Here is a 14,311-nt window from a genome sequence, read left to right as displayed (position 1 = left end):
ATAACATTTTATAACATAATCTACGTCCAGTACATTGCATTCATATAAACTATCTTCTCTCCGTTTTCAGTCCTTTTTACAATAGTAATATACGTTACAAGAGCGGTATATTGACGTTTTTTTAATTTCCGAGAACATGAAAACAAACATACCGCTCGTGTATCGTACATTATTTTGTGCGAAGATCGTTTATTACATACCTGAAAGACGAATTTCTAATTTGTTGCAATGAAATCTCATCTTGGTTTCTGTTTAATGACGGCAACTTTAGAAAACAAAAATATCTATACTCCAGCAGGCCGTGATATACGTCTGTCTTCCCCCCCCCCCCAGTCTATAAATGCGAACTTAAAACAAACGGTAAGGTTATGTAATGATTTATTGATTCATTTTAATATTTTAACAATATTATTTATATAACATATTGCAGTAATAACATCGGCATCTGGAATCTTGTTGATTTTTTCACGGCTTCCTTAATGTTACTTGTATCAGGAATACAATAGCTTTCGTGGAGTAGTAGACTTTACTTAATTTTTGCAAATATTTAAAAACAATAATTAACATTGCAATTTAGGTGAAATTGCAGTGGTAAGTTTCCAATTTATAATTATTACTATGTTAAACGTCTCTAAAAATAATATGTTAAAAGCCTAAAGGAGTAAAATGAATGTCGCGCTTAAGCGGTAAGAAGAGGGAAATTGTTATGTGTGTTACGTTGGGAATACTGAATGTGGTATTTCACACTTACCGCGTATTGGTTCTGTGCGGAAAACAAGCAAATACGCACGATCTCGCACAAATAGGCTACATTATCATCAAGTGTCAATTATTTTCATCTCTAAGGAATTATATTATTTACATTTTTATTCAAACAATTGATAAGCGGGTATTTTTATAAGAGGCATTAACAGTTATCCTCAACAATTTTTACGATTTTTTAACGAACGTAACTGTTTTCTTTGTGATAGTATCTTTTTGAAAGCTAGTATAAATATCATAGTTTCTTTCGCTTGACGTGGCATTATACAAATAATACGTAAATACCGAGCAAAAAATTAAAAGGCAAGATATATAGCTATTATGTAACCGTATGTATTTCACAATTATAACCACGACAATTTTGGAAGAAAATATATACTTAATTGAAAGAGCAAACAATAACATTTTGGACATTTTTTTGTTCAAATCTAGAAACTTATTATATGTAAGGAATTGAGAAAGTATTACATACATTTCGCATAATTCTTGGATGTTTCAGTATGATAGAATTACGTTTTAAATGTTTTAACTTGCATTGAATAAAAATCATTGAAAATAAAAGGCTAATTCTTTTGTAGTCAGTTCTTTAAAATAGAATCGACTTATGATTACGTTAAAATGGCGTAAGCGCTTCCCCTCCCCCCTCCCCAAGTTACATTATGTTGCAAAGGGAAACAAACATTTTATGATTACTTTAAGAGAAATGTATATGTAGTTAATAGATATTAAGTCTAACTTTTCTTGTGGTTTGCTTCACTCAGATATTTTTTAATTCTCACATGGCCATATTTAAAGCAGTGGTTCTCAACCTTTAAGAGACCATGGTCTAGTAAAATCTTTTTCTATAAGATGAAGGCACAGTCCCAACAAATTTAGTACTCGTAAACACCTTTCCAAGTTCAAGCATTTAGCTAACATAAGTATTAATAATTAAGTATTGAGTACGTAATCTTACGATTTAAACGGTACCAGTGGTTGAAGTCCACACTTGTGGAGTAGAGGTTAGCGCGTCTGACTGCGAAACCAGGTGGCCCAGATTCGATTCCCGGTCAGGACAAGTTACTTGGTTGAGGTTTTTTCCGGGGTTTTCCCTCAACCCAATATGAGGAAATGCTGGGTAAATTTCGGTGCTGGATCCTGGAGTCATTTCACCGGCATTATCACCTTCATCTCATTCAGATGCTAAATAACCTAAGATGTTGATAAAGCGTCGTAAAATAACCTACTAAAAAAAACCGGATGAAAAAATTGCAACATTTTCATCTACTCAATATCCCTAAAGAAAGAAGTCCCAGCACTTGTGAAACGAAAGGTGTATTTGAACCCTCAGCTTTTGTGGTGGAAATACAGACACACATAACCTTAACTGCGTCAATGGAATTCCTTGTCACAAAGTATTAGGGGCTGCAAGACAACAAACACCTTTAAGAACAGGTTAAAAGATAACCTTATTAGCATTTCACTCCAATCATACTGATTTAAACTATCACTGACTACATTGTTACTTTTTTCTTTAGACATCATCCTGATTGTGCTGTATTTTAATTGTCTCGTAATAATCTCTTTCTATTATCTAATATTATTTGAAATATATTAACATTCTATGTATTTTAGTTTAATTCTGCTACACAGTTTATTTCAGTGTTTAATTAATAGTTCATAGTATTTTGTTGTTTAATTTGTAAATAACTTTTGTATACATGTAACTCTCATCTAAATCAAATTGTTGGATTCTTTGTAAGTTCATGCATATGTATACCGGTATATACTTTTTGCTGGTTGAGTGGAAGAGAAGGCCTTACGGCCCTAACTCTGCCAGCTAAAATAAATCATTATTATTATTATTATTATTATTATTATTATTATTATTATTATTATCATTATTATTATTATAATTTCGACTCATCCTGGATCTTCAGGTTATGCAACTCATTGCAGGACGTAATTTTCAAAGACTAATACTCAGTGTTTGTAATATGAGGAGCATCATTTGAAAACGTGTTTTCTCCATTATTAAAAAATTGAACATGTAACACTCTTTCTACATTTTATGAACGAAGAATTGAAATCTGAAACGATTACATAACAGAAAGAGTTTTTTCTCTCATCTATGATGTTAGAAAGAAAGTGTTGATCGGAGCAGAATGGATCTTTTTTACTTCGCGAAAAAAAAAAAAAAAAACTAAGATGGAGAAAACTAATTTTTAAACAAAGGCCCTCATATATGACAGCCTATTTAAACAATAATTTTCATTGCCTCTTGTGCTACAGTACTTTAGTCTGTAACGTAACAAAATTATGTAACTATAACAACATACAAAATAAAGAATCAGAACATGCTGTTCTCCCAAAACGATGGATTAGTATTTTAAAAAAATCTACATATTTTTATATCGAGACTCTAAAGTGACTTCATAAGCTACTTTCTGACACGCCCAGCAAATACTAATTTTACAACTAAGCCACTCCGAGAAGAGAATTCGTTTACTACATTGCAATAATGTTCGTTACATATTTGCAATTTAGTCTAACCTTTACAAGGAATTCCCACACTGTGCAGCAGTATTCATTAGAATAGTTTGATGAACGCCTCGTACCCTGTGCATTTCAAATTCGACATCTTGACGGAACACGGCACCACCACACTACAGCCGTGCTGATCAAAAGGGATGCAGTGACCCGAAACTTCCCCTCAAACATTATATATTCGTTTTGTACATCTGATACTGGCTTATCTTGTACTCGTAAATTCTCTTCATTGAAGTTCTAAAAACACAATGGACTGTCTTAAATTACAAATACTAGCTTAAAATCATAAAGAATCCTATATTCACAATACTTTATACAGCTCAGTTGGTAAAATCATCACAAATATGGCTTATGAACTTCAATTTTGAAGTATTACACATTCTAAGCACGAAACAAATCAGCACATGTCCAAACAGACTGTGTGTGTGAAAATCTGCATTTTAAACTAAGGCCAAAGAGCAGCATATTCACCTCACAGACCTTCATTTTTTTTATATTATATTGTCCAATGTTGCAATGGTAACATACATTAAAGAACACACATGTATCTTTCAAAATCGCAGCATCATCATCTCTAATTTTCACAACCTTAATAAACTTGGACACCTGCCAATTTGATAACAATATGTACGCTTCCCCATTACCAAGAAGCAGACAAAGGACTCGATCTTCATACATAAAAATAGACTTTGATCATTTTACGTTGCATAGTTAGTCATGCAAGGATAACTACTGATCTGATTCCATGATGGTTTTGAAGTTTTCAGTAAGAATACTTATCCCGCATATATGCATGTAATGCATTTTATTTTAAAACTAGAAAGTGTGACCTTTGGGTGTATTCAGTGGCATGACTAGGGTCACAGAAGTCATCTACTCGCTCGCAGAAGATCTGTCAGAAATACTGAAGTAGCTATCTACTTCAATTCTTCATCTGGAAAGCAGAGATCTGCTGGAAATGATTTCAAAGAACTGGCCACCGATGGCACTGCATGAAACAAAACACAACCACGATTCACAAGCCTCGTTATTAATAACAATATTCAACTTTTCTCATATCCAGTCACAGGTACAATAAAATAGATATGGAAGCACTTCAGTTCATAACTCACAAATAGATGTATTCAAGAAAGTGGATGACTATGTAGCTACTATTTCTTAATTTTGTTTCCAGTGTCTGAATTAATTATGTATTTTAAAACAGTCACACATCGAGAACAGGGAAGATACGATCTTCATGCATCCCAAGATGCTAGTATATTAAGAAGTCTGCTATATTAAAATTCGTACCTGAAGTTCTAATACGGAAATGTACCTATCATCTAGTTATGCCACTGGTATACCACATGAAACAGACAGATGAAGTGTGTTTAAACTACAGTCAAAGACCAGACAATCAAGAACACGGATGAATCATTCCAACATTATAATCTGATAAATCCACTAGTAATTCTGGATGTAGAATAGAGAAAGAACATTTATAAGTTATTTAAAAATATTAATTTTCAAGGGGAAACCTTATTCTAAGCAACTGTTCACTAAGCAAAGGCTTTCAATAGCCAAGTTAAGTCGAGAGAGAAAAGTTATGTTATTTGCCTTACCTGTCCAGCTCTTTGTTAATTGGCATTTGACAAGATAATCACTAGCTTCAAACCTCTTCCTCCAAAATGGCTGTTAAAAAACAGTGCATTCGACTGACGGTTCTGGTTGCAGCCAAGGTGGAAGAAGACCAGCGAGGTAAATCACTTTTTAACAGTGCATTATCACTCAACTTTAACACAAGTATCCTCGAGAGCGCACATCATGAAACACCAGAGCGGATGCAGAGTCTGTCACATCCACCCAACTATCAACGGCGTCGCTTCATACTTCTGTAGAAGACTTGGGCCGGGACTTCCATCGACGTCTTGCTAGCTCCGACATGACCACGGGGCCCAGGTGGGGTGGCCGCGGACTCTGGCTCATCGCACGGTATGTCGCTGCCATCGCACCCTGCAGCAAATGTGTAAATATCAGTGACAGTTCAAACTCATTTACGGAATATGTATGGTAAGACTTTCCTGTGTTAAATTTCAACGTACTTCGTTTACATGTTTCGACCTATTTATGGGTCATCTTCAGAACTGGTCGTTGTTGGTCTTGGCGCCACTTGTTCTGTTTCCTGTGAGGGTGTGTTCCTGTGGTATAGTGTAGAGTCAAAGAGTGTGTGTATTTTGAAATTTAGTTGTGTGTTGAGAATATCGTTGGGGTGTGTTTTTGTGTGTCTGTATATTTCATATTGTTCTAGTGTGTTCAGTTTCCGGCTTTTTGGTTGGATTTGTAATATTTCCATATCTGTGTTGATGTCTCTGTGGGTGTGGTTAGCATTTGTGATGTGTTCTGCATACGTAATTTTGTTATGGCTGTGATGTGTTCTTTGTAACGTGTTTGAAACAACAATATGAAATATACAGACACACAAAAACACACCCCAACGAAATTCTGAACACACAACTCAACTTCAAAACACACACACTCTTTGACTCTACACTATATCACAGGAACACGCCCTCACAGGAAACAGAACAAGTGGCGCCAAGACCAACAACGACCAGTTCTGAAGATGACCCATAAACAGGTCGAAACATGTAAACGAGGTACGTTGGAGTTTAACACAGGAAAGTCTTACCATACATATTCCGAAGTGATACAGTGTTAAAAGTTGTGTAATCAAGATGTATAAAACTCATTTATACTACAGAGCAACGTCCTTTGCACAGATTTTTTCTCTCCCAATTTTTAACTAAAAATTACATTATTATAACACATTAAATAATCCAGACCTAAGCAATTTACACATTCTTATGTTTAAAAATAAAGTGAAAATGTTTGTATGATATTTGATAAATTTTATTATAATTTTAAGTGTTACTAGCATTATATGTTACTAATATTTATTGTATTTATCTGATGCAGGTACCCTATAAGATAAAACATTGTAATAAATATAAATAGATCATTTTCTTAATTAATAACAGTGTATATCTCCAATAAATGATTTTCTTAGCATCGCCACAGATACACTTGATTGTACTTGTCACTATATCTTGTCACTAGAAAGTTTTTGAAATTTATATTTTCCCCGCCATTCATAAAATATTTTGATATGATACCTCTTGCACAAAAGGGGAGATCTATAACTGAAACTTGATTAATATATTTCAGTATTATTTGTATTTATCCTGGTAATAATGAACAGTTTGACTTGTAGACATTTCGTTTTTCAGCATTAACTTCCCATGATTATATGAAAAGATTCGAAGAGAATGGCAGTTACATAGACTTTCGGCTCCCCCCTATTACCAATAATGCATCACAATGTCAATACGGCGGTTGCTGTCGTCTGCGATACGACGAACTTTTTTGTTGATTTTCGAGTTCGTTATTTTTTTTTCTGGTTATTATATACTTATTTAAGTTGTGTTAACTCTCGCTAGTGGTTTTATATTTTATTTTATCATTCTTCATATTTATTTTATTATTATTATTATTATTACTATTATTATTATTATTATTATTATTATTATTATTATTATCGTTATTTCTATCATCAACATTATTATTGATATCTGTAAAATTTATGTAGACTACTGGACTGTACCCGAACACGAGCATATGCTCATTTCGGGTATCTATTCATTTGTTCCATTTTAATTGTAAATTGTGAATAAATTTGATTTGAATTTATCACAATAATTGTTACAGATCACACGACTTCTATAAGAACAAAAGAAATGAGAATTTATAATAGAGTAGATTCTGCTCTTATATTAGGAGAAGTAATTGAAGCTACAAATGAATTTACATATCTGGGAAGTATAATTTCTGTGAATGGTGGTTCAGATGAAGATGTAGATGCCAGAATAAAGAAAGCAAGACATGCCTTTATTCAATTGAAATCGACTTGGAGATCGAAGCAAATCTCCTTAAAACTTAAATTAAGATTATTTAACTCAAATGTAAAGTCGATTTTACTATACGGGTGTGAAACTTGGAAGGCAACGAAACAAACTGGAAAGAAATTGCAAGTCTACGTAAATCATTGCTCAAAATGTCTTCGGGAATATGCTCCGTGAGTGGTGGTAACTCTTCGTGAATCACCCTGTATATCACAAGATCCACTATGGTTCATGGTTTCTTCATCACCCATTTGTTGGAACATTTTCAGACTCTAACTTTTAACCCTTTCTTACCTATAGATACCATATGGCAATAATTAACTTTATAGCATTTATATACTTGTGTGTTACATATGAAGGTAAATTTTGCTGGATAACTTCTATTTCAATACATTTTCATCAATATAGTTTTGTTTCAAATGTTGCCACTCCCGTAACTTGGTCACTGAATTGGTCCTAAAACAGCTATTTGTTTCAACATGTATTGCTTGTAAATTTAATTTGGGTTAGAAAGGGTTAAGAAAAGTTGATATTTGCATTCTGTCTTAAAACTTATCTACCATTGTAACATGCTTTATTTAATACTAGCCGTACCCGTGCGCTCCGCTGCACCCGTTACAAATATATGTAAAGTAATTACATAATTAAAATAGGACGTTTGATCCAGGGAACATTCGTGTTTGATAGAAGGATAAATCGTTTAATATGTTACTTAATTTAAATTGCATCCAAATAATTAAAATGCGATCATTTTGGTCCAGAGACACTCATTTGGTGCAATGACAATTCCTTTAACCTGTTTCTTAATTTTTATTACATGCAACCATAGTTTAATGAAGACTGACATCATTTAGATTTAATGTGTATATTTTATTTTATTTGTTATAGGTTTCCATTGAATTATGGTAATAACTTAATTTTAACCCTTGTTTTCTACGTATTCAGTAAATGGCGCTTGGCCCACTATGGTTCTGAACCCTTCAAATAACTTAAATTATATTATTTAATATTACATATTATATTATATTATATTATATTATATTATATTATATTATATTATATTATATTATATTATATTATATTATATTATATCAGAAGTTACTGTAATAACATTATAGCATTATGTCCATCTAGAGAAACTACACTTTCCAATGGTGAAATAATAATTAATTATACAAATCGGTTAATTTAGCTTCCGATATTATTTCATACAAACACAGAAACATTCTCTGTAGGCTATCTTTCATAACTTTCGATTGTTGCTGTCCAAGGCCCCTTATAGACGAAGTCATTTGTTTTTAATTCATTACACGGCCTTAGATGGCAGTTATTTTAATTTTAAAACTCATTTATCTCATGAAATATCAGTCCTATCAAAATTTTTCAAGGAATAAAACTTATCGCAAATTATTTTTAAAGAAACTTATGTTATGTAACATTTTTCACAAAAATCAATAATAAGCGAGGTATTTCGATTTATTTAATTCAGGCCCCCTTATAACCAACCTTTTAAATAATGTACTTTGAATGCCATATAGCCTAAAACCTAAGTTACAACGAACTTAATTTATATTCCAATTTTCATCGAAATCCGTTCAGCCATTATCGCGTGAAAAGGTAACAAACATACAGACAGACATACAAACAAAAATTTCAAAAAAGCGATTTTCGGTTTCAGGGTGGTTAATTATATATGTTTGGACCAATTATTTTTGGAAAATCGAAAATTACCAGAAAAATTTCGGCTACAGATTTATTATTAGTATAGATAATAACATTCATACAATCACGTGTGTAGACCAATAATTCGTTGTCAATAAATAGTAGGCCTGCAAATCAAGATTTCAGGTATAACTCCCTGTAAAGTTGATTTGAATAATTTCGAGGGAAAAATTGTTCCGGAGCCGGGTATCGAACCCGGGACCATTGGTTTAACGTACCACATACTTCATTGGTACGTTAAACCAATGGTCCCGGGTTCGATACCCGGCTCCGGAACAATTTTTCCCTCGAAATTATTCAAATAGTAGGCCTATCTACACAGGTGCCACTACTTTAACGTGAGGTGCATTCTGGGACAGGAAGCTTAGGAGAGGTGCATAGATGCAAGCCCACAAAATTAGTGACTGCTCTAAACACATTTTAAAATAAATATCCTGCTTGCAACATGAAATGAATGATGAAAAAACACATGCATCTATTACACATTGTGAATTTAAGTAGGCTAAATTGTTCGGGTAACAATTCTCTGTGTGATGTAGAAAAAATCTGGTGCAAGCTAGAAATGAATTGCTTACTGAAGTTTGATAAATAAATAGCGGAGGTATTAACACAGCATAAAATAAAATAAGGTTTGTTATAACTTGTATTTTAATTAGTTGGTTCAAAAGCCAGTAAAGAGGAAAGTTATTTCTGATTCTCTATACACAATAAAAATTGTGTAAACGACAGAGAAATTATTATTCATACAGTCATTGAGAAATTATGTAGGCGTATTAATACTTCAACAAATAATCATGATAATTAAAACCAGAGTAATCCACCATGACTAAACCACTCGATCGTAAGGACAAAAGAAGGTATAAAATAATAACTTGTTATTTTTTTTCAAAATAATAGCCTTAAAATATTATTAAACGCAAATTAATTAAAACAAAAAACATACTGAATAATGAATAGTACTAAAATTAAACTATTATGCTGTGCCTTCTGTTTAAAGATCATTTTAGGGCAGTCATTCAATTCAAAGGGAGGTACACCATAGGTCTGCAAAAATTTAGTGAAATCCATTTCTTTATATCTCAGCTACTATAAAAGCTAAATGAACAAAATTTTTCCACGTTTAATATACATACATTACACTTTATAAAACTATTATTCAGAATATTAAAATAGCTAATAATTACTTGTAAAAATAATATGATATTTGCATAATTATTTTTACAACTGAAAAGCATTTACATAATAAAATCTGCTTACTGGCTTTTAAGGAACCCGGAGGTTCATTGTCGCCCTCACATAAGCCCGCCATCGGTCCCTATCCTGAGCAACATTAATCCAGTCTCTATCATCATATCCCACCTCCCTCAAATCCATTTTAATATCATTTTCCCATCTACGTCTTGGCCTCCCCAAAGGTCTTTTTCCCTCCGGCCTCCCAACTAACACTCTATATGCATTTCTGGATTCGCCCATACGTGCTACATTCCCTGCCCACCTCAAACGTCTGGATTTAATGTTCCTAATTATGTCAGGTGAAGAATACAATGCGTGCAGTTCTGTGTTGTGTAACTTTCTCCATTCTCCTGTAACTTCATCCCTCTTAGCCCCAAATATTTTCCTAAGCACCTTATTCTCAAACACCCTTAACCTATGTTCCTCTCTCAAAGTGAGAGTCCAAGTTTCACATCCATAAAGAACAACCGGTAATATAACTGTTTTATAAATTCTAACTTTCAGATTTTTGGACAGCAGACTGGATGATAAAAGCTTCTCAACCGAATAATAACAGGCATTTCCCACATTTATTCTGTGTTTAATTTCCTCCCGAGTATCATTTATATTTGTTACTGTTGCTCCCAGATATTTTAAGTTCTCCACCTCTTCAAAAGATAAATTTTCAATTTTTATATTTCCATTTCGTACAATATTCTCGTCACGAGACATAATCATATACTTTGTCTTTTCAGGATTTACTTCCAAACCTATCTCTTTACTTGCTTCTAGTAAAATTCCATTGTGTTTTCCCTAATGTTTGTGGATTTTCCTAATATATTCACGTCATCCGCATAGACAAGCAGCTGATGTAACCCGTTCAATTCCAAACCCTCACTGTTATCCTGGACTTTCCTAATGGCATACTCTAGAGCAAAGTTAAAAAGTAAAGGTGATAGTGCATCTCCTTGCTTTAGCCCACAGTGAATTGGAAACGCATCTGACAGAAACTGATCTATACGGACTCTGCTGTACGTTTCACTGAGACACATTTTAATTAATCGAACTAGTTTCAATAAAATCTACAATTAATTAAATATCTGCATTATTTTTTCACTGGATGTTTTAAAGACCTACATCAATAACATAGTCTAGGATTTTTTACCTATTCCTTCAAGAAATAGTTTTGTTCTTAATTGTTACCTTGAATATTAAATTTTCTAAAATTTTTTATTAAGAAAAAAATATTTCCTGAAGAAATAGGTAAAAGATCCTAGACTATGTTGTTGATGTAGGTATTTTAGAATATTTCTGTAAAAGAATCATGCAGATATTTAATTAATTGTACATTTTATTATGTAAACGCTTTAAGGTTATAAAAATTATTTGATATTATTTTTACAGGTAATTATTAGCTATTTTAATATTCTGTAAAGTGTTTTATAAAGTGTAATGTATGTATATTAAGCATGAAAAGTTTTTTTCATAAAAATAATTTCACTAAATTTTTGCAGGCAATGGTGTACCTCTCCTTTTAAGGCAACTATACTTTACAATAAGGTTCAGAGATGTTTGTGGTAGGGAATAAAATAATACCTATTTAAAATGCGGATACAATTTTCAATATAGTTGTCAGTAAACATTTAATGAAGTCCAAGTGAATTCCATAGAGGTAAATACCTTGATAACACTAGCTTCTTGTAGTGGGAGACGATGTGTAGGCAATACATTTCTGTGCTGGATCCAGCTATGCTGCAGGACTTGGCTAGCTGTGGGCCTGCGGTTTGGATCTAGGTGCAGCATTTTTTGCACCAAATCCTGTGAAAAATATGTGCAACCACATTCATCATTTTTATTGCAACTACTTTGGTATAAGACTAGCACACAAAACTAAATGCTGAAGGGGTACCATTAACACATAATATCCTACTCCATGTGCTTCATGATGAAATTCAATTTGTCTGCAATCTATACACAATAGGGTGGCCCTTATTTTTCAACTTTCTAAAAGTTTAGCTCCCACCCCTCTATCTTGTTCCAATCAACAAAAAACGATCTGTGCAAATTTTCAGCTCAATCGGACAACTGCAAGGCAACCCTCATCGACTGTGAAGTTTTGAAATTTTAGCCCGGAAAATATTTTCTCCTAATATTATTAGATAAACCTATATTATTATTATTATTATTATTATTATTATTATTATTATTATTATTATTATTATTATTATTATTATTATTTTATTATTATTATTATTATTATTATTATTGTATTTGCTTTATTCACTTATTTTGTAACTAAACATGATCTTGTCTTTGATGAATAATTTTTCACTTATTGATTCAGAACTGTCTGTGCTGACCTGCTGACTGCTCGTGTAAAGTGACTTTCAAGACGTTTTTTTCCTAGAGTTGTAAAATGGCATCAACCTCTTCAGGTAGTTCGTCACATAAGTTAAGACAATACTTTTGTGTCTCTCTTGTTGGCTACATCTTCAATCAAATCATTGGAGCCAAACTACCTTCAATCCGGCAAGTTTTAAGCAGTTCCTTCTACAATGTACAAGTTGTAAATCTTACAACAAAGGAATGTGTAGCATTGGAGATTCAAGAAGTTTTCATTTTTTGGCAAAAAAGCACGAATCCCTACTAGAAAAAGTGACCACTGTGTTCATAAGTTATTCAAACTCTATGATGAATTAAAGGGTTTATAGAAATATTTGAGTAGAACTGCAGGCAAGGAAAAAGAAAAAAAGAGATATTTTTGTGGAAATTATGGACGATCTCTTTGACATAGCTCATTCAGATGCTTTGGGACAGATGAAAAATGAAAAGGACACGAATTTTTAACGATGATTTTTCTTGGCAGCATTCCAAAGAACGGGATATCATTTCATATACTAAGAGCTGGAAGTCATGCTAGGTGAATGGCAAAAGCAATTTTTGCATTCAAGATATAACGTGTTTCAAAATCAATTTCAGTTACCTCATAAGGAGAAGAACTCTTTAAGAAGAATATGTATTTTTCTTGCTCGAGTGTAGGCTATGTTCGAGCCTGGTTTCTGTCAGAAGCAATTAAAACACCTTATCATGATTTCCTATTCATGCGTGAACTGATAAATTATCAGGATATTGATCCAGAAATCAGTAAGGCTGCTGCAAATAAATTTTCCAACCATCTCTGGTACTTAGTTCCCGAAACTGTGGCTCTATCCTTATTTGATGACTATGTTCCAACAGCGGTTAAAGCAAATATGGCTCTAGTTATACTGGAAGCAGACGAAAGTGAAGAAGAGAAAGAAGAAGAAAATAAACTCAAGAGCTACATTCTGCACCAAAATGATTTTTCTTCCTTTACAAATATTGACTTTTCGTCTTTTGTAACTCCTAGTATTAAAATTTTCTTCACGAGATTTTTTTTAAGCACCGATGTCCTCGACAAAGACTCTTCAACTTGGAAGGATGATCCTGTTTACAAAATTGGAATTGAAAAACTTTAGAAGATAGTTGTGAATGACGTTGCAGAAAGAGAAGTCAAACTCATTCAGGATTAATATTCTCACAAAAGGTGAAACCGAGAAACAATCTGTTTTACAGATTGGAAACAATCTGTTTTACAGATTGTTACCAGAGACTGTAAAAAATACCCAACTGCTACTAAATCCTCCCTTAGGAAAAAGTAATGTTCAATGTTCGTTCCTTTACATAATGTTTTGATTCTATAGAAATTATTGTTGTAAATAAATGTGTGTTTCTCTTACAGAAGTTGTGTGCGTTACTAAGAAAACCTAATATTTCTTAAATTTTTCATTTTATTTCAGGAATTTTTCAAATTAACTTTTGGGAAATTTCGTTCTGAATATTTTTAAACAATTGTTGGGGTTACCAGAATGTCCACATAAATTTCTCTAAGAAGAAAAAAAGAAATGATCAAGATAGGGAAGAGTATACCGTTTTTTGTATGCAATTAATCATTGCGTATACTATGTTCCAACTTCAAAGCATTTGAGGGTCGCCAAGCAGTTGTCTGATTGAGCTGTAAATTTGCACAGATCATTTTTTTGTCAATTGGCACAAGATAAGGGGGTGGGAGCAGCACAATTTTAACTTTCGAAAAATTACCTATAGCTAAGAGCCACCCTAATACACAA

General features: G+C 32.8%; 1 protein-coding gene across 9 annotated transcripts in view; it reads right to left on the bottom strand.

The window, feature by feature from the left end:
- Positions 1 to 324: 324 nt before the first annotated feature.
- Positions 325 to 14,311, bottom strand: part of S6kII (Ribosomal protein S6 kinase II) — a 998,109-nt gene continuing 984,122 nt past the window's right edge. For all 9 annotated transcript variants that reach the window (XM_069840437.1, XM_069840436.1, XM_069840442.1 and 6 more), the window contains 2 exons: positions 11,844 to 11,981; positions 325 to 5,283 (listed from right to left, as the gene is read on the bottom strand). In XM_069840437.1, coding sequence (XP_069696538.1) covers positions 5,155 to 5,283; positions 11,844 to 11,981 — 267 coding nt within the window. In that variant the 3' untranslated portion in view covers positions 325 to 5,154. The remainder of the gene's footprint in view (positions 5,284 to 11,843; positions 11,982 to 14,311) is intronic.

The sequence above is a fragment of the Periplaneta americana genome, chromosome 11 (assembly GCF_040183065.1).
Source record: "Periplaneta americana isolate PAMFEO1 chromosome 11, P.americana_PAMFEO1_priV1, whole genome shotgun sequence".
Taxonomy (NCBI): Eukaryota; Metazoa; Arthropoda; class Insecta; order Blattodea; family Blattidae; genus Periplaneta; species Periplaneta americana.
Note: the sequence above shows the minus strand (reverse complement) of the source record. Positions and strands in the feature narration are given on the sequence as shown.